Here is a 19559-nt window from a genome sequence, read left to right as displayed (position 1 = left end):
GGGTCATAGTAACTATTAACATTTGCGTTGATATTATTGGGGCAAATGTACCACAGAAAACTCATGTGAGCCCTCTGCATGTGGGCAGAACCTTGCTCTAAAAGATGTAATGTGATGAAATTGATAAAACATTACAATAAGATTAATTAACAGAAGTTTTTTTGTGCCAGAATTGAAACTCCAAAAGTGGGTAGCTGTTGAGTCATAAATGGCAAGATGAGAAAAAGAGAGGAAGTCTAAGGAGTCAAGATTTTTACAAAGATAAGCACACACAAATCAGGGCAAAGAATTAAGCTTAAGACTGCTTTGCAGTTCTATAATGCCACCAACATCCTCATATTGCTAGAAAGTATCCCACAGAGGATAATACAGCCTATTCACTGAAAACCACCAAGCACCGTGCTGAAGGCCAGTAAGCTGATGCCGTCGAATACTAGGGGGACACTGGGCTGTCAGGGCCACCATGAAAAGGATGGGTTTTCATAGACATTTTGCATAGTCATTTACACCCACAAAAAAGTGACTATATCACACTGTTATTCCAATTTAATTCACTCATTCTACAAAGGCATAAATGATGGCTCACGTCATAGCACAAATGAGAGGAATGAGCCTTTTAATAATAGCCACATTTAAGAAATGTGTTCCCTCTTGCACTGAAGCTAGTGGCTCTCCTTCTGTTGACTCAGGAGCTCATACTGGTAAGGGCCCAATTCTTCCACCAGTTTTGGAAGATTTAATTTGTTAAGACATTGACTGAGATCTGAGAAAGGCTGAAGCATTTTTCTTAGGTGCCAGAGTGAGGGATTTTTTGCATTCTGATCTTCTGACATAGATTTTCTCAGATCCAATATCTGCCATTATTTACACAGCTCTGTTGGCATGTGTGGCATTCTGCAGGATAGTAAGAAGTCAAGAACCATGCTCTGAGGAGTTAGTCATCAAAAAATTGGCATATAATTTAATGAGTAAGGACAAAAGAAAACAAGATAAACAGAAAATTGCTCCTGGGAAAGTTCCATCGTTTATTTTTAATCACAAAGAATGCAGATCATTCAGGCTTCTTCTGTTTCAGATTTGTTTCTTTTTTGAATGATTAGACATGCAAGAAAGAAAGAGGTCAGACACAGTGACCAAAAGTTTCCCTAGGAAGAATGAAATAGAATTACAAAGGGAATAAAAGATTTTGGAACCAAACCCTGTTACTCTCCTTTGTTTTGCCGAAGAAAAACAAACCAGGAGATTTCAAGGGGAAAGCTTTTTGTTTCCTGAAAATTTGGGTATCTTCAAGGTGATGCAAAACCCACGCCCCCTTTGCTCCCACCTTTCCTGGGAGATGTAGCATGCAGTTGGGCTACAGACTGTGCACAGAGGGCTGCTGCTGTGAGCAGAACTGGAGCTGACACATGCTCGCATACCTTAGGTGCAGTTGTAGGACCACCCTCATATACTCCAACATGTGTTTGACCCTGTAACCACTTAGAACCAGGGAAGCTGACATATAGATCCCAGCACATTACTCCTTTCCATTCCACTTGACATTTTTTCCCTCCTCCTCCAACAGAACCCAGCCTACATTTAGGAAGCACATTCACACTATCAAGTTTAAACAGACTTTAATTTTTCTCTGCCTTTGCACTCGATGTTGTTCCCACAGAAGAAGACACAAATTTCACTGGAAATTATATTCTGGGCAATTAGTCCTGAAATACAGAACAGTGAGCACTGTATATTTTCTCTATCTCATTTATAATGCTTGTAGATATTTTTTTTAAAAAGTTTCGTTCTCCTCTGTCAATTATCTGCTGATCAATAGCTACAAATAGATTATACTGATGCATGCATAAGCCTGCTTATTTTATAAACTACATTTGTAATTTTATTTTAAGGTAAATGACTGGCAAAGAAAAGAGCAAAAAGACACATATGTTAGAGGTATGTAAGAATGCTTAAGATACCAGTGAGGTTCTCCTCACCCACCCTGATTCCAAATGCAAGAACAAGGAATACAGCTGAATTACATGCCAACAGATTTACATATTTGGAAGCTAAAAAAAAAAACAAACAAACAAAAAAAAACCCCAAACCAAAAGAAAAAAAGGAATATACAGAACAAATCCACTGCTGGAGGATATTTCCAAGATTCATATGGAATTCAATAGTAACAGGAATCTCTGAAGTTACTTCAAAAAAATCTGCCATGAGTCACTCAGAAGGGACATACACTAAACTTGATGTCTTAGGGAATTAAGTTTTTTGATGTATATTTCTTAATAAAAATTGGTGGAAGGGGCTATCAATTATTTCAGCATTAAAGGATAAAGCTGGGAGTGAAGACAACTTCTCTTGGACTGATTATACTGTCCTGTTGTATATATAATTTGTCCATTTTGATATGAATATTTTTCTTTTCTATATAGTTATGTTACTTTGGTAGAGATGTCAATGGAGGAAGTAAATTGGTGATCTTAACTTTGGTATGAAAAATGTTAAATCTTCCTTCCAAGGTGAAAGTTAAGTACACCCATTCAGCTTGGTAAAATAACATGAATGTGAATCAATAACCTGCTGTGACTCAAGGTGCTGAAGGCAAAACTATATTAAATAGCAAACCTATATTAAATATAGGAAGATTCACTTGTGAGATGTAAAAAATCACCAATGCAACTCAATACTACCTTTCAATTAGCAGGTGTAGCTTTCACTATACATTGTGAAGCTCAGTTTGCTAGACTTAAAATAGAAAGAGCTAGTGAACAGTGAATGAAAAAATGCTGGTCTCTTGCTTTCTCTGCCATGTCCTAAAGGTAGTCTCTAGTTTTGAACTTAATGTGCATTATCATGAGTTGGCCACAAGCCCAATGACAATATCACATCGGTCTTCACCAATGAATAGAGAAAAAAAGAGTTTGGTTATGATCAGACCCCAATCCCTGTGAATCAGTACAAACTGCTCAGCAGTGATCTGTCGGGCAGCAGACTAAGGAATTTGAAATAGCATATGTAAGAGGATGAAAGTGGGGCATGTATATGTGTGCAATGAAAAAAATTAGCTCCTCAGAATTCATTTTTGCATAGAGGTAAAAGCTGCTGCATCTCCATTCCTATCAGATTTGAGATCAATGACTCTCTCAAACCTGATTTTCCCAATAAAACAGAGACGTTTCCTGTTCCTGTGTGTTATGTTTCCTCCAACCTGACTTGCAGATCAGCAATTATAATGTCTCCTGTTGCTGTTTTTTAAATCACAAAATTTGAAAACAATCTAGTTAAGGACACAGACAAAAAATCCCCAAGAGGACTGGGGACAGGAGACATGCCAGATTTTATCAGATAACAAACTTGTAAAGCTTATTTCTTGGTATAAAAATTCTATAGCAAAAAAAGAAATTGCCACTTTTTCTTTTCTTGTTACAGTGGAAAGAGTGTTTGGAATATGCAAAACCTTAATACTGGATTTGCACCAGGAAACGAAGCCAGGGGATCTGGCCAGGAAATATGTGCTCTAAAAAATGAGCAAATCCAAGATGGCAGTGGCTGAGGGACAAAACATTGGAGATTTCAGGATTGTTGCAGTATGAAGGGCTCCATGAAACACAATGAATCCCTGACAAGTGGGGTTTTTTTAAAGCCAACTCTGAACACTTTCCAGAATACACTCCTGCTTTTGTCTATTTCACAAACAACTACAAGGCAAATTCAGGGCAACTCTGTTCTAGAGAGGTGCATTCTCCAAACAGAGCTGCTAATATTAAAATATCCCTAGTGCCAAGTTTGCAAGTCTGAAGATGCCCTTGTGAAGCAATAATATGCTAACTAAATCATACTGTCTATTATGTCTACAATCTGTCCTGTGTCCAGCACTGGGAGAAGCAGTTGCATCCTCTCATAAAGTGTTCTTCCCTTCCATAAAGAGTTCTTTCTCTGCATTTTTAGACAGAATTACTTTGTAGTACATGTGTGTATTTGGGAATTTTATAAATAAATTACATGATAAAACAATGCCCAGAAAGGTGCTAGAAGTTACCACACAGATTTCAAGAAAATAGTCAATAAAGAATTATTCTTTGTTTAGTTCAACATCATAGCAGGATGGTCTCTAAATTCATTTGCACACTTGTTCTTTCTCTTACCAGCTGTTGCCCTTTTGGACCCCAACCAGCATATTGAAGCTTTGCATTGCTGACCTCAGGGGGATACAAATTCTGGGGATCCCTGCAAAAAGAAAAAAAATAAGATTTCAGCTTCAGAAATGTCCTTATTTCAGCTGCTTTGGAAATCTACCATGACCTCATAAGGTGTCTTTCAGCTGGAATCATCTAGTATTTTGCGCCAGATCTCAGTAGAATTTTTTAGCATAAGGTAAGCACTATACCACTAGCAAGCATTGGTAAGATCAAGTATTTAACTGACAATTTCTGTTTCTTATTAAGTTAAACACATTAGTTCCACTGCTGACTTGCCTAAGCCTTAAGAATTAGTCAAGGGATGGCAAACAAAGTAATTGTATTTATCAACACTGATGGCATCCACAAAGGATAAACAATAATTATATTTTTGAATCACACTGCCATAAGAAAAATATAATTTCATCTTCTTCACCCCATGGCTTTTATGCCTAATAATTTTCCTTTGAACATGACGGTGAAAAGTTTAGCAACTGTATAACAACTGCTATGCAGCCTGCCTTCGAAGGGAAAAGCTCCTATTAATACCAAGTACCTCATTTTTTTGGAAAAGAAAATAAAAATGCTTTTCTTGTTCTTTCATTCATTACATTCATTTTTAGCAGAACTTCAGTGAGACATAGCAAATGCAATATAGAAAAAGGAGGCATTTTTGGTAAAGGTCAGAGCAGCATAATGTCATTTTATCACAGACAGCATTGCCTTGACTGTATTTATACTCAGCACAAATAATTACATTACATATTCTGAATTCACACTGCTATAACTCTGTGTATAGTAATATTCTACAAACAAGAACACTAATAAAGCCTGTATACAGTATGCCTCATTAGCAGATCTCAAACTGCTTTTAAAAGTAAGGATATTATCATCACTGGTCTACAGATAGGAATAACAAGGCAATTTCAGGCCAACATGACCAAAATCAGAGAAAAGAGCCAAAGCCTGCCTAGCCCTTAAGCAAAAGGCGTTCTCTGCTTGTACAGTTTATTTCTTCATTAAAGGGAATGTTTTCCAGATCATATTTTCAAAACAGAACAAAACTAAATGCAGTAATGAGACACTAACTGAATTCTCTTTATTGCCTGTTTTGTGACCTGGTACTGTACCACAGTTACACTCCAGCTCTGCCCTTTCAGACAAGAACTCCCTTGGCTGCACATTCCTGCTGCACCGGGGCTGTTGTGGCAAGTACAAAGACAGCAGCAAGAGGAATGTTTAGAAATTTATTTTGTGCAGTTTATCCAATGTGCAAAAACTATTTTTTCCTGTTAACTCCTGTTCAAAGGCCAGCTAAAATCAGGGCAGACCCTAGAGGAGGACACCAATATCTATAGTTTCCCCCTTCCGTAACTCCTGCAGTTGAAACAGCAACTTCTGCTCTCCTGCTAGAATATGTGTATCAGTGGTTATAAATCATAACCCATAATGTCTGCAAGGCCCCTGAGAAGGGGTCTGTGGAGCCAGTTAAAATTAAAGTGGTCAAAATTACATCTTTGATGCAGATGAGATCCATTAGGAATGTGGAGGGGCAAGAGCAGTTTGTTAAGGGACTGACCCTTCAAGTCTGAACGTACTGCAGGGTGTCCAGATAGGCTCTATAGGCGAAGTGTCATCCACAATTACTGATGGTGGAGTAAAATGATATCTTTTCTTCTCATGGTCTTTAACTAGAAGGTGTTTTTGTGGGTAGCCTCAAGTAATTTTTTTAACATACGGACAAGAGACAACATAACTCTCATACTGTACTCCTACCAATAGTAGTCACAAATTCATACTCCAGTAAGAATAGCTATACAACTTCTCTTGGATCTGTTCAAGCCTGTATGCATTAGCTACTTCAGTTTCAAGTCAGCTATTCCTGTTAAGACTCTCTGGTTAGCTGTCTTGATTATCTTAACAGAGAGTAACCTTTGAGTACAGGAGGAAGAGAGAAAAACAGTGAGTCAAATCAAAACCTCTTATGGGAGAATAAAAAAGTACTTCACTATTTGTCAAACAAACTATCTAGTTCTTGGAGTTTTTTTATCTATGGTGAAAAGAAGAGCAAGACAGGCTGAGAGAGTTGGGGTTGTTCAGCCTGGAGAAGAGAAGGCTCCAGGAGATCTTATAGCGGCCTTCCAGTACTTAAAGGGGGCTACAGGAGAGATGGGGAGGGACTCTATCAGGGAGCATTGGGATAGGACGAGGGGTAATGGTTTTAAACTGAAAGAGGGTAGATTTAGACTAGATGGAAGAAATTCTTTACTGTGAGGGTGGTGAGACACTGGCACAGGCTGCCAGGAGAGGCTGTTGGCTGCCCCCTCCCTGGCAGTGCTCAGGGCCAGGTTGGACGGGGCTTTGAACAACCTGGGCTAGTGGAAGGTGTCCCTGCCCATGGCAGGGGGGTAGGGACTAGATGATCTTTAAGGTCCTTTCCAGTCCAAACCATTCTGTGATCTGTAATTCTATGAAATTACAAATAGAGGGGAAAATATAATCCCTAAATAAACAGATTATACAAACTATAAGATTTCAAACCTGTAATGCTTCAGATAACACAGGTGGAGCTAAAGAACAGATAAATACAGCCAATAATTCAGACCAGAGTCCAGACAAGTTCTGTTTACTGCATCATCTTTCAGAAGAGAAAAACTAACACAATGAGAAATGCTGCATAAACCAGATTTGGTAGCTGATAAGGCAGAAGGAAAAGCACTCCATCCAATCTACCAGCAAAAAGTTCTGCTGCAGGCAAAAAAAGCAAAATCATCTTCCCTTTCTCTGGTACGGCTGAGGAAAAATAGAATTGCATCTCCTGAGTTCCCTCTTAAGTTGTTCAGAATGGCTGAGAAAACTGTTTTGTAGCAAAATCTTGTTTGTTTGCCTTGAAATCTTTTGATAAATATGCAGATAGAAAGGCTGACTGATAGAATTGCATATTGTCTGGAGGTGCCTGATCTACAAACCTAGTTACCATAAACTGCCCCTATATTCAGCACATAACAGCATGAACATCCAGGTTGTGATGTAGACCACTGAAAGTAGGCGGTAGCCAGGCACCCATCATCACACTGTGAGTTACTCTTTTCTACCACAAGCTATGATAGCAGTCTAAGATCCTAGTTCGCCCCCACGAACACTCCTGAAAGATGGACATTTTCCTCTTGGTAGATTTTGCCTTGTTCCTCATCTCTTGTGAAGAGAATCCTCTTCCCTAGAGTAGCAACATTCACTCCCCCACCTGCAGGAAACTTCAGCATCATTTGCAAGGGTATTGAGAAGACATCCCTCCTTGCCAAGACTGATCTAGCAGGCTTCAGAGAAACTGCAGCAACGATCTGGAGATGGGCTGTCTTAGCAGTGGCCAGGGGAGACTGGGCTGTCAGTAAGCCTGAAGGTGGCATGAAAATAGAGTTCACCTACTTGTGAACTTTAATGTGAAAGACCAGATTCCCACGGGTTATGTTCCTTGGGCTATGTCAGGTGCACGGTCTGAGGTGGAATACATGTGGACTCCTTCCCTGGCAGCCCCAAGCAACCCCTTTACGAACCTGTTATATCACCTACAGAGAGGAGAAGGAGTTGTCTACACAGTTGCTCCAGTCAGGATGGCCACAACCCTCTACTGCTCTCCCCAGGAAAGCTCTTAGTGTTCCTCAAACTGAGAAATCTGTTTGGAGAGCAGCTATCAAACACATTTCCAATTACCTTGTACTATTCTGGACTTTAGCTCTCCTTGGTAAAAATCCCTTAAGGGAGTGAGACCAAATGCACACCTATATCCTAGAAGAAACACGTCCATCTTCCAAGTGCTGCATAAATGGGATCACATGGTGGTCAACTCCTTCTGGGAGGTATGTTATTGCTGATAAGCTATAATCCTCCATAGCTATGCCCTTGCTTCTCCTCCAAAACAGCCTGATTAAAATTCCTCTCTATTTTTTCTTGAATCAATCAATATTATGGATCATCTCAGCCTCTCCAAAGAGCTAGTACTCCTCACAGACCCTCATAATTGGGGCTTGTTTGGATCTGAGGCTTCCCCTTGTGAGCTCATTTGTGCAAGGATGCTTGCTTGGAAATGGGTTATTCTGAAAGCATTCTCTATCTCCTGGTTTTGGTTTGCATGAAGAACTACATCCTGCATCCTCACACCATTTTCACTATTTCCTTAAGGAAAAGAACCTTAATCTTCATTCCCAGCCAAAGAAATGGCAAGGCCTTATTAAAGGGCTGCCATTGTTTCTATCATCTCTTAAATTGATTGATTTTAAACCCCAGGAAAGAAGGGAATAATAATGTTGTTTTAGGCCAGACAGAAGATGGAGCAGATGCTGTATAAACTCTTCCATGTTAAGATGACATTGTCTAGACCAGAGGCTGTTAAACTGTTCCAGACATGGGCATGGTTTTATTAGCGCAATGTTCAAAAAACATTATTGAAGTAGTAAATTGTGAAATTTGCTCATCTAGATGAAGTTTCTGCCAAAAAGTCTCCCCTCAAAATTTCCAAATAAGGGAAATTCTTGAGTGCAATTAGTGTGCTGTCTGCCAAATCATTTCTGCTTGTAATTTAGCTCAGAATATATATGTTGAATAAAAGAAACTAATCAATTCTATCAGGTTGCCTGGTTTTAACCTTAAAAAAATGCCATGACTAATGAGGAACTAATTTTAAAGAGATTGTATTGTTTCTGCTGAATTTTTTACATCTGTGTGTTCTCTCTTCTGACATTTTCTCCTATTCTAAAGAAGACCAATTTCCCTCAGAGACTTCATGGCACTGAGTCTCTGAGCACAAAAATGACAAATTGTTCTATATTAAGTTCTTCGGAAGCAACTTAAAAAACAACAGAAATGTTCCACTGTAATTGAGGGAGAGTCTCCTTTTACTTAAAAAAAAAAAATATATATATTTTACAATGCCAGACTGAAAAAGTCTGAAATTGAAAAAAAGCGGTTAAATTCTGGGGTATGGTACGGGATGTTCTTCTAGGGTCTGTTTAAATAACCTTTAAATTTTAATTTTAAATGCAGAACAATAGGATTTGTATGGAAATTCTTTGTGTGTGTGATTAAAATTAACAATTTGTACCAAAGGCTACTCTGTTGTGTCCATCTTCTAAACAAATAACCAAAACTATGGATATGAGCTGGAATTAGTTCTTACGAAAAACTTTGAACCCCCTTGCTTAACTGTGCCATAAATTTGGAAAATATAGAAAGTATATTACAATTTCATTAGTATAGACAAAGAAGTTGAAGAAATAAAGACAATTTTTAAAAAGTGTGTAGAAGCCAAAAATATCCCCTCTTGTTATTTTGCATCAAGCCAGCACTATTTCCAGCCCTAAGCACATCAGCTCACAGTACTTTAAGCCTTTTTAGTGGTTAACTATAAAAAACTATATATCTAATCTATCTGTCTCAGACGCAGAATGTGGTGTCTTCCCATTTACTTCCAATAGCATAAGATCAGACACGGGCTTGCACAGATTTCTTCTTCCTTAGAAAGAAGGAAAGAAAAGAGACATAAACCACCATGTAGAGAAGAAATCTGGAAAGGTTATAAAGAACTGGAAGCTTCATAATATTTAAGATCTTCTGATATGTGATAAGAAAAAAGTGCACTGGAGAAAATTTGTGAAAAGAAATAGAAGTCTGTAAAACATATGTGTTGATAAATGTACACAGAACCACAGATACGTACTTGGAAAAAGAGGGAAAGATTTCCAAGAAGCAGGAATGCTATTTCTTGAGAAACAAAAATGCATCCTTAAACAATTAAATGACTTGTTTACTTCAGTATTCACCAAGGAGAAGAGGAGACAGGTGACATTAAGAAAATTGCTTCCCAGGAGATACACAGAGACTCGCAGTGAGATAGAATAAAATATAATACAAATGGGAATCAAAGACTTGCCAGAACAGATAATCAAGAAATCAGACTGTCAGAAGATGCAAATAAAAGAATCCTTCTGGAATTCTAATAAATGTGCTTAAATAGATGGGTAAGGCTCTTCCATTCATCTAGGCTTGTCCGCTGTTGAATATTTAATGCACATACGCACACATTCACATATTTTCCTTACAGCACTTTTCAGTGAACAAAAGTAGAAGATAATGAAAGCAGTTTTAAACTTATTAGTTTCAACTCCACATACACTTCACATCATTCAGTTGTTCTTAAAAACAACTGAACTTACCAGCCATTTTGTCCAAGATGAATGAATTCTATGGATTTAGAACATAAAAAAAAGGCAGGGGAATCTAAAACATTTGTCCATAATTTGGCAATGCAGTCAGATTCAAGCCAACAATATGAGCTCAGAGATCTTTTTGATTATAGTCTGCCTGTGTCTGTAGAGCATCCATCAATGTAATAATTGGTACTGGGCTCGCAAAATCTTGCACAATACTAATACCACTTTAAAATCAATCACTTGTCAGAAAAGGAGCCACCAACTGCCATTGGAAATTATGTAAAATGATGGCACAGGCTTGCTTTTCTAGAGGTCTACAAAAACTGATTTAAAAATGCATCGAAGTCTGGTACACAGCTAGGAGTCACGGTAATGGAGGCTGGAGGACTGCAAGCCGTTGATCAAAATCTCTAGGTTTCCCTGAGTAAGCAAACAGTGGAAATGGTCCTTGGATACTGGTAGCATTACTTTTAAAATGATGACATTATCATGTTTCTCATGTGACCCCTCTAAATCATAGATGACAGAGTGAATTTTTACTGCATTTTTTTAAAGAACTTTTGTTCCTGGAGTTGTATTTTGTTTCCTAAAGAGACAATGAGAGGTGATAGCATTCAGGTGATAAACAGAACCACTTAAAAGTAATTTTCTCTCATGCTATAGAAGTTTCTCAGCCAGCTCTGATCTCAGAGCTACTCAAGGCACTGGATTTATCAGGATTTCAAGTCTATTTACGTACAACAATATTTACGTACAGGCATGGTAAAACAAAAATCTAAATATCTGAATGCCATCAAGAATGCTATTCAGAATTACAGCTTGCCAAAGTTCAGCCATCTAAGTACCAAAAAACTACAGGTTGAAGAGAAACAGCCCAGTAAGTACTGAGAGGTTTAAGAATGAACTGGGAAGATCTCAAGAATAATGAGCCTGGGATGAATGCACAGGGTTCTTCAGAGCAACTCTGCCAGTCTCCAGGAAAGGATGTTTCTGATGAAACCTTGGCATTTTCCATCCAGCTGACCTTGTCAGACTTCCAAACCCTAACAAAAATATAGCACCATGATGTGATGCCTGCAGAGAGCAATATGGGATTATTAGTACATAAAATGAGATACAGCTGTGATCTCCTACTCTAAGAGCCAGCAGAAGTGCCTCGTTACAATATGACTTCACTGGACACTGGGTCACACTTTTAATTGGGGCAAGATTGATTCTTGGGCTTGTGCTCTAAACTAATCTAACAGTTTGTGTTAGTGGGTTTCAGACAAAACCAGAATGACTCAGTATTCTCTGTATCTTTTTGAAAACTAAGAGTCTTTGAGCAAATCTTATTTATTCTCATGTGAACAGGATGAGCTCTTGGAGGCTTGTGTGTAGGTTCTGAGGAATATTGAAACACAATACACTGCTGAACAGCCTCTCTCCACATAGACCATGTCCTCATCAGTTAAAATTAACAAGGCATACACTTAGTAGAGACATTATTTCCATTTCTCATCAACAGAGATATGATCACTTTTAAGCAATACCACAATTAGTCTGATTTCAGATACAGTTTAAAAGTGGATTGTAAAATACTCTCCTTATTTAAAGGACTAAAATATCACTCCAGCCCTACAGTTCTGCCCCATAACAGAGATGCATAGACTGCAAGTATACGGGTAAGAGGAAATGCTTATGTTTGAAATGAGGTGTAACTTTTGCCTTCATAACTCTGCATATGGAGGGTCCTTTCATTCCTCTATTTCCTTATCATGTGTGACATGGGAAAGCAACCTTTTCTATTCCAGTCTTATCTCCTTAAATTTGTAGTGGAGCATTCAATAAATGGAAGGTTAGGATAAGGGATGAGGAGACATCAAGGCTGATGTGACACAATGTGGGCTATCAGCCTGGGATTATATCATCTTTGTTATACCAGTGGTTACTGTATCAAGAAAAGCCCTGGCTGTAGCATCCTTTCTCCACCCAAAGGTCCTTTCTTGCATTTCCTAAATTTTCCCATTCCCTTCTTCCCCATATGTTCTGAGCTCCCCAAGGGCATAGAATTCCTGTTTTGGGATAACAAGAGATTTTCAGCCTATTAAATTTGATTGGTGTCTACCTGTGAAGTCATCACAGAACCAGGTAGCAAGGAGGAATGGGAGCCCCAGGACACCACTGAGGTGCACAAGTGCTATGGCAGAGACTACTATATATTGCTCAGAGGCGGGGCACAGATTACTACACAGTCCTCAGTGACAGGGCACAGGTCACTATATAGCCTGAGCCTAGGCCCCATTAAACCCCATGACAGTGAGAAAATGCCCATAATCTTGCATGTTTGGGTCCTCAAAAAAAATTTTTTTTTTTTCAGGTGCCCACAAAAAATATGAGTCTGTGTTTTGTAACACGCAGTGCACATTTTTTTTTGTAATGTGTAATCAAACGACAACGCACTGGGTGTTTAAGTAGGCTGAAAAAGTTTGTTACCCAGCCACAGCAACAAATAGTCAAGGCCCGGGCTGCAGGGTGTCTCCACTGCTATCATGGCCCCCTGGGGAAATGCATGTTTCTTGTTCTTATTTTAGTGGAAATCTCCCCAGAACCTTGAACATTAGGACAAAAATGCAAACCAAACAATTGCAATCCCCACAATGAAAATCCACCTACAGAACAATTTCATTTCTGGGAAGGTGATGCATGAAAACAGCAACTGTACAGGCTGCGGTTAGCTGCCTATTTGGTACTATGTACCACCATTTTATATGCTTTCTTTTATCCACCTTTATTTCTGTTTTCTGTCAAAACTGAATGTACTTCTGTCAAAACTCAACCTTGTTGTATAAGAATAAGGAGAAAAACCCATGGGTATTTGCCAAGTTTTGGTGGTGGTCAGGTTGGGATGTGAATGTGGACTGCATCAGTGTCTGTGGTTTGGAGGATGAGCCTGGGAATTGGAGAGGTTCATTCACACTGGGACACGTGAACATTTCCAAATCCAGCAAAGAATATTTACTCAAGAATAGAATTTAATAGGAGCCCTGCCTTCATTTCAGGTGATGCTGCCTCATGCAAATACTATGGGAGAGTTTGCTTCAATCCTTTCTTCTTTCCTTTTTTTTTTTTTTTTTTTGCTTGATGAGCCATAAGATATTGACCTTTTCTGTAACATAAGGAGGTTGGTTGCTGGGCTTTTCTCTGCTAAACTGTTAACATCTGCATGTAACTATTAATTACCCAAGAACTTTTTTTTTTTTTCCCAGTCTCAGCAGTCATTACTCTAATTCTTAATAGCAAATTCTCCCATCAGGGGACTATTCGTTATTATTATTGCTATACATGGTTTCTAAGGTGTCCACCCACATCACAACTGATTCAGGAAGAGAGAAGCATGTGGTAAGAATTGCTTTGCCTACACAGGAAAGGAACATTTCACAAAAAAAAAAAATGCAGTGACCAACATGGGTGAACAAATGGCAAATCCCCTCAGGAAATGATATGGTGTTGAGCTGCTGAAGTGGATTTCCTCCCACCGGCACAGCTGAGTCCTGCCTGAATTGTCTTCCAAGGCTGAGCTGCTTTCAACATGCCACTGCTTAGAAGTGAGTGATGCTCAAATAACGGCCTTGCTTGATAAAATGCTGGCTCTTTCTTCTTAAAGAGGTACAAAATGTGTTTGCAAGCAATAAGCCAGTATGTGATTTAACCACTGTTCCAGTGATTTACAGAGTGTTTAATTCAGATTATTATAAAATGCAAGAATCCCAACGGCTCCAACAGGGCTTGAGCCAAATGCCAGTAAACTCAACTAAAAGATTCCTATCCACTTCAGAGGATTTAAGGTCAGGTTCCACAATAAAGCTATCAAGTGTAACTATTTCAAGGGCCAGTCTTCTGCTGTCAAAATACAACTGAAAAAGCTTATCACATCATGAGGATGTTGTTATTTATAGTCTAGCATAAAAGCCACCACACTATGTAGCAGAGGTGCCTTAATTAACTATATAAACTATCTCAAAAAGATGATAAAAACTATAGAATCATAACTGGTAAAGAGGGATAAGAGAAAGACATAGCAATAGCAGATTGTGAACTACAGAATACATTTTTCTACTTTTTTAACAAATTTCAAATTGTTTTGGTTTTACATACCTTTTCATAAGGGTTTATTTCAACCTCTATTTAGCATTGTTGGGGGAAAATGCTCAGCTTCTCCAAGTACAATTTAACTAGCTGAAAACGGACTATTAATTACAGTACTTCCCTCTTAAAATAAAATGGGGGTTCTTGTACAAGTTTATAAATGTTAAAGAGTGCAGTTGTGCAGCACTCTCTACAGTTATTATTACATATTGCCTCTGTCAGGTAAACAATATTTCTTTCCTTGCTTTGCAGATGGGGACACTGAGGCACAGGAAGTTTCTCTAATGATATAGAGAAGGGGCATTAACAGGCCAGAACACAATAAAATATAACAATCTTGGTCAAATGGACAGATATCTGCAGCAGAGCCAGTTTCCTGAAGTTTTTTTAACCATAATTCTAAATAATGAAACACATTCTCTCACTGTGAATATGGAAATAGGAGCGTGTGCAAGGAAAACCTTGTTGTCTTGCAAAACATTATACAACAGGGTATGTACAAATCTGATTAAGTTTTCTTTAATTAACTTTAACCTCTTTCCTGCCAGTAGCTCATATAAAAGAAGAAGACAGGAACATTAGTGAGAGCTCTCCAGAGAGATCTACAGACACCACTTTGAAAATTTACTTACAGTGAAGCACAGGCTCCATTCCTCCTCCTGTTATCACTTCTGTGGATCTCCAATGCATATTTTGCACTCATTCAACCCACGGGACTTCTCTTGAAGCTACTGGGAGTTCAGTGTAGGAGATGCATGCAGTATTTTACAGACCTTAGGAGAGCAGGCAGGAAGAGCTGAACTCAGCTCTGCAATTGCTCCTGTGATCCACTTACCATGCTCCTCTGACTACACCATATAAACTTGTGAAAAAATATGGATTCTGCTTAGGAGTAACTGTGTACAATTCCCTCCTTCCCAAACAAAAAATCAATGAGGAGTGGGAATAACTCCTGATTTTCTCACTGATCCCTATAAGCATATTTGGAAGCTCCCATTGACACATCCCAGCTGGGTGTGCTAACACTGCTCAGAGCTCATACAAGGGGGTCAGCCCTCATCCCTGTCACCTAGCTATGGTCAGAGGTAAACAGTTCATGCAGAACTGGGTGAGCACTAGGAGGTCTGAGGAAACACATGTTTTATGCTGGGCTTTATTTTGGGGAATGCAAACCAACACAGAACTGTAAAAACATGTAATATTTCTGCTGGTCAAAGCAAAAAGTTAAAGGTAGATGTACCCCCTTGAATATCAATCCAAAATTAGCTCTTGCTTACGACCTGCAGTGCCAGATCAAACCAGTGGTCCAGCAGCACACACTGGTGTGAAATAACCTTAACACTGGTGAGGGAAATCCTGCAACAAGGTTAGGGGAACACTCTGGTCAGTCATGGCCTGACCATGTAAACTCTGAACAAACTAATCTTTTGTCCTTATTTCAGTGAAGGATGTGACTGACAAGATCATCCACACTGAACTCAGTAAGAGCAACATTATTAAAACCCACCAAAGAATAAACCAATTTTCGGTGGTTGGATTTCATAAGTAGGTTGTTGCTTACATTGTATTGCTAAATTTTAATTTTCCCAAGTTAAGAAAAATAATATTGGGAAATAACTCTATATGGTATTTGTGTTCCATTTTTTCCCAGCACGAGATCAACCCATTCCACATCTAGACCTGCAGATGCTATTGCAGTACCTATAAATTGCAACTAGCTGGCAATTACAATGTGGCAAGTGCAACTATGGGGTTATGAGAGGAGCTCTGCGAAAATATTTATCAGCAGATATATCCGAAAAGCAGCACTGTTCAGAGGAAAGCAGATGGGACTGTACAAAAACGTTTGTACCAGGGACCATGAGCAGCAAACTCAGGGGCTTGTTCCACTAGATGGCACACAACACCAGCATCTCCTTTTTGGGTGAACAGCAGGAGAGAAATGGGTGACATGCAGGAAAGCTGAACTGAACATAACCCCCCTACACACCTCAGCCCAGGAAAATGAGATCTGCGTGTCTTAGCAGGCTCCCCCTGTGAAAACTAAAAACCATGGGCCATTGAAAACAGAAGGCAAACGTGGCAAAAGCGGTAGGGATTTCTACCCTGAGTATACCAAGAGACTCTGAGGAGGCTGAAATAACAAAAAAGAATTAAATCTGTGCAGTATCCCTGCAGGGATATTTACTCTTTCTGTTACTTCATGCTTATTTTCATTTTTAAATAAAATCCATTGAGTCTATGTCATTAGCATATATTAGTTGTCCTATAGAGAGACAAATCGTTTTGCTACTCCTTATGTGGGGAGTTCACTTCCACAATAGCTCTGACGGAAAAATGTTGCAGTGCTGCACCCTGTATAAAATACCATTTGTGAATGTATGTGCTAAGGATGTGCCCAAATTGGCTTGTCAAACTTATGAAGAGCTCAGAATGAAATCTGGAAAAATGACGTTATGAGCCCCTTTTGACTTCAGACACAGCCTGAATCTGGAGAGTCTGCAGAACACAGCAAAAATAATTAGATATTTCCCTTTAAAAAGCAATTTAGGCTGGCAGATTAATGTCACGTTATTTAAAAAGTGATGCCACAGTTAGATTAATTGGCTTCCTTATTAGTTAGGCTCAGCAGGGGTGTAGCAAGGGCATGAGTGGGTACAAGGCCTAAACCGTCTGGCCTTTCTGATGAGGCAGATCATAGTTGAGGATGAGGAACAAGGTAGAGAGAGCACAGGGAAAATCACACTGTCACAGCCTGCTTCTAGAAGTGAGTGACTGATGAGCAGGAGGGATATTGCCAGGGGGAAGTGAGTTTGTTCCCCAGCAGTCACTGCTGATTTGGAGGTATGTCGAGGCACCCTCGGCATACACTGACAGGGTGTAAAGCTCGTGTCTACTTGCAGAAGAGAACTAATGCATGAAAACAGCATTTGTAGAAATGGCAAAGGGACTGTTGCTCAGTGTCAAAGGCTTTTGACACTTGTGTTACGGTCAGGTGGAAGGCAAGGATGATGCCTGTGGGTTGCAAATTTTGTCATTACCATAGGACTTGGAACGTCAAACAGAACTGAATCTTGTGCTGTGTCCGTGTGCTTAGTCCTGCCCTCAATAATCTTCATCCACACACATCTATCAGAGCAACACTCTTGTGTTAAATATGAAATAAATACATGATGAACAGATTTCTACCCCTTCACCCAACAGAGGCTCTACTTTCAGCTGCAGTATTTCATCACCTGTTACATCATGTTTACCTGCTACACCTGTCCTCTTTCTTTATGCACCACCCTAAAACATATGTGGAACTCCAAAGGCACAATAAATGCCCATGTTCTGGGGAAATGGTAATGCACCACCCTTTCCAACACTCACACGCACTATGATCACCTGAAAGATCAGTGCAACTGTTACTGTACAATGTGGTTTGCAATGGCTGTATACCTACTTACAGCCCAAACCACTTCATAAATCATTCCTGCATCAACATGAAACGCAGCAATCCTTCCAAACCTCCTCCTGCCAGTGGTCGCCTGATCCATCACTATATCCTGCTGTGGGACACCAATGTCTGACACACCTGTGTGCCTTCTGGCACCCTCTCACTTTCCAAATCTTCCCCTTATACTGGATACTCTCCTCTGACACATCCAACCCTCCAACTGCCTGCACCACTGTTCAACCAAACATGGAGAGCAAGGCGAAACACAGCTGAGACTGCAACATAGCTGAAGCTTGGGGGAACAGAAGGTTGGTTGTCAGGGATGAAGAAAGATCATGTAGTAGTAGCAAACTGCCTGGACCACTGTATTGTTCATTTTTAGCGTTTTTAATACATACTATGCATGATACTTCTATTTTTTCCACCTCTGTTTTGTCTGGAATAGAACTATGCTGTCAGTCAAATGCTTTTGCTCTTAGCCAGGTTTACTGCAGATAAAAAGCTTATGTGCTTATGCTGTGTCTTCATCCTGTTGCTCAACACCCTTTCAGACCACAAGCTAATTTCAGATATATTGCCAGAAAGATGGAGTTTTCAAAAACTAAATAAATCCAATAAGTTCCTGGAAAAAAAGAAAAAAAAAAAAACCAAAACCAAAAAACAACCAACCAAAAGTCAAAAACAAAGACCAGATTGAGGCGAGGAAGGAAAGAGACTGAGGTCTGAAGTGTGTCACACTGGAAGACCAGAGCTTTGACATGGATGATGGTGAGAAATCTCCCAATTCCTATGTTCCAACTGTACATGGAAATAACTTAAACTCAAGCTCATAATTTTTTTGGTGAGACAATCACAAGATACAAGGAAGCAGGCTTCACAAGCTCCAGGGCTCACAGATTTTAAATCATGTATGTGTCTGCTACAGATTTTTTTTGTACAAAGTATTGTTTCTCTGTTGCTAGGTAGAAGCCAAAGAAAATTACTTCAGTTTTTTGTTGTTGTTTGGTGGGGTTTTTTTGGTTGCTGGGTTCTTTTTTTTTTGTTTTTTTCTGTGGTGTTTTTTTTGGGGTTTTATTTGGTTTTGTGGGGTGGCAATTGTGATGAGACAAATCCTTGAGGAACACCTGAATGTAACTAGTATTTTTAGGGGGAAAAATGCTGAGAGATGCATTTATATTTTGCCATTGGATCTTCTCTATTGTTAAATCCACTGATGAGTATACCAAAGAAACTGGATTGGAAGGAAAGCACGGGATTCAAAAAAGTAGGTGTTGCGATGTCTGACTTCTAGGACTTTTGCCCTTAAAACACCATTCCTGTGTTAAACGATGATGTCCCTCCAGTGGGAAGGCTGCTGATCCACTGTACACAGGCATAGTCAGGATCCTGCCTTCTCTCCGGGACAGGCACCCATGGATGCAGAAATCAAAAGGACTTTAGGACCTGCCCCAGTGTTCTCCTAAATCAGAGACACTAATCCATTTAATATGGTGGTATGAGTGAGAGAGAATGGATATAAACTGAAAGGGGAGGTTCAAGTTAGATATAAGGAGAAAGTTTCTCCCCACGAGGACAGTCAGTCAGTGGGACAGGTTGCCCAGTGAGGCTGTGCAGTTTCCA

At 39.4% G+C, this 19559-nt stretch overlaps 1 protein-coding gene across 6 annotated transcripts in view; it reads right to left on the bottom strand.

The window, feature by feature from the left end:
• Window positions 1-19559, bottom strand: part of DPP6 (dipeptidyl peptidase like 6) — a 567835-nt gene that overhangs the window by 106115 nt on the left and 442161 nt on the right. For all 6 annotated transcript variants that reach the window (XM_074899909.1, XM_074899911.1, XM_074899908.1 and 3 more), the window contains exon 7: window positions 4134-4215. In XM_074899909.1, the coding sequence (XP_074756010.1) occupies window positions 4134-4215 (82 nt within the window). The remainder of the gene's footprint in view (window positions 1-4133; window positions 4216-19559) is intronic.

The sequence above is a fragment of the Athene noctua genome, chromosome 2 (genome assembly GCF_965140245.1).
Source record: "Athene noctua chromosome 2, bAthNoc1.hap1.1, whole genome shotgun sequence".
Taxonomy (NCBI): Eukaryota; Metazoa; Chordata; class Aves; order Strigiformes; family Strigidae; genus Athene; species Athene noctua.
The sequence above is the reverse complement of the archived record's forward strand: the minus strand, read 5'-3'. Positions and strand labels throughout refer to the sequence as shown.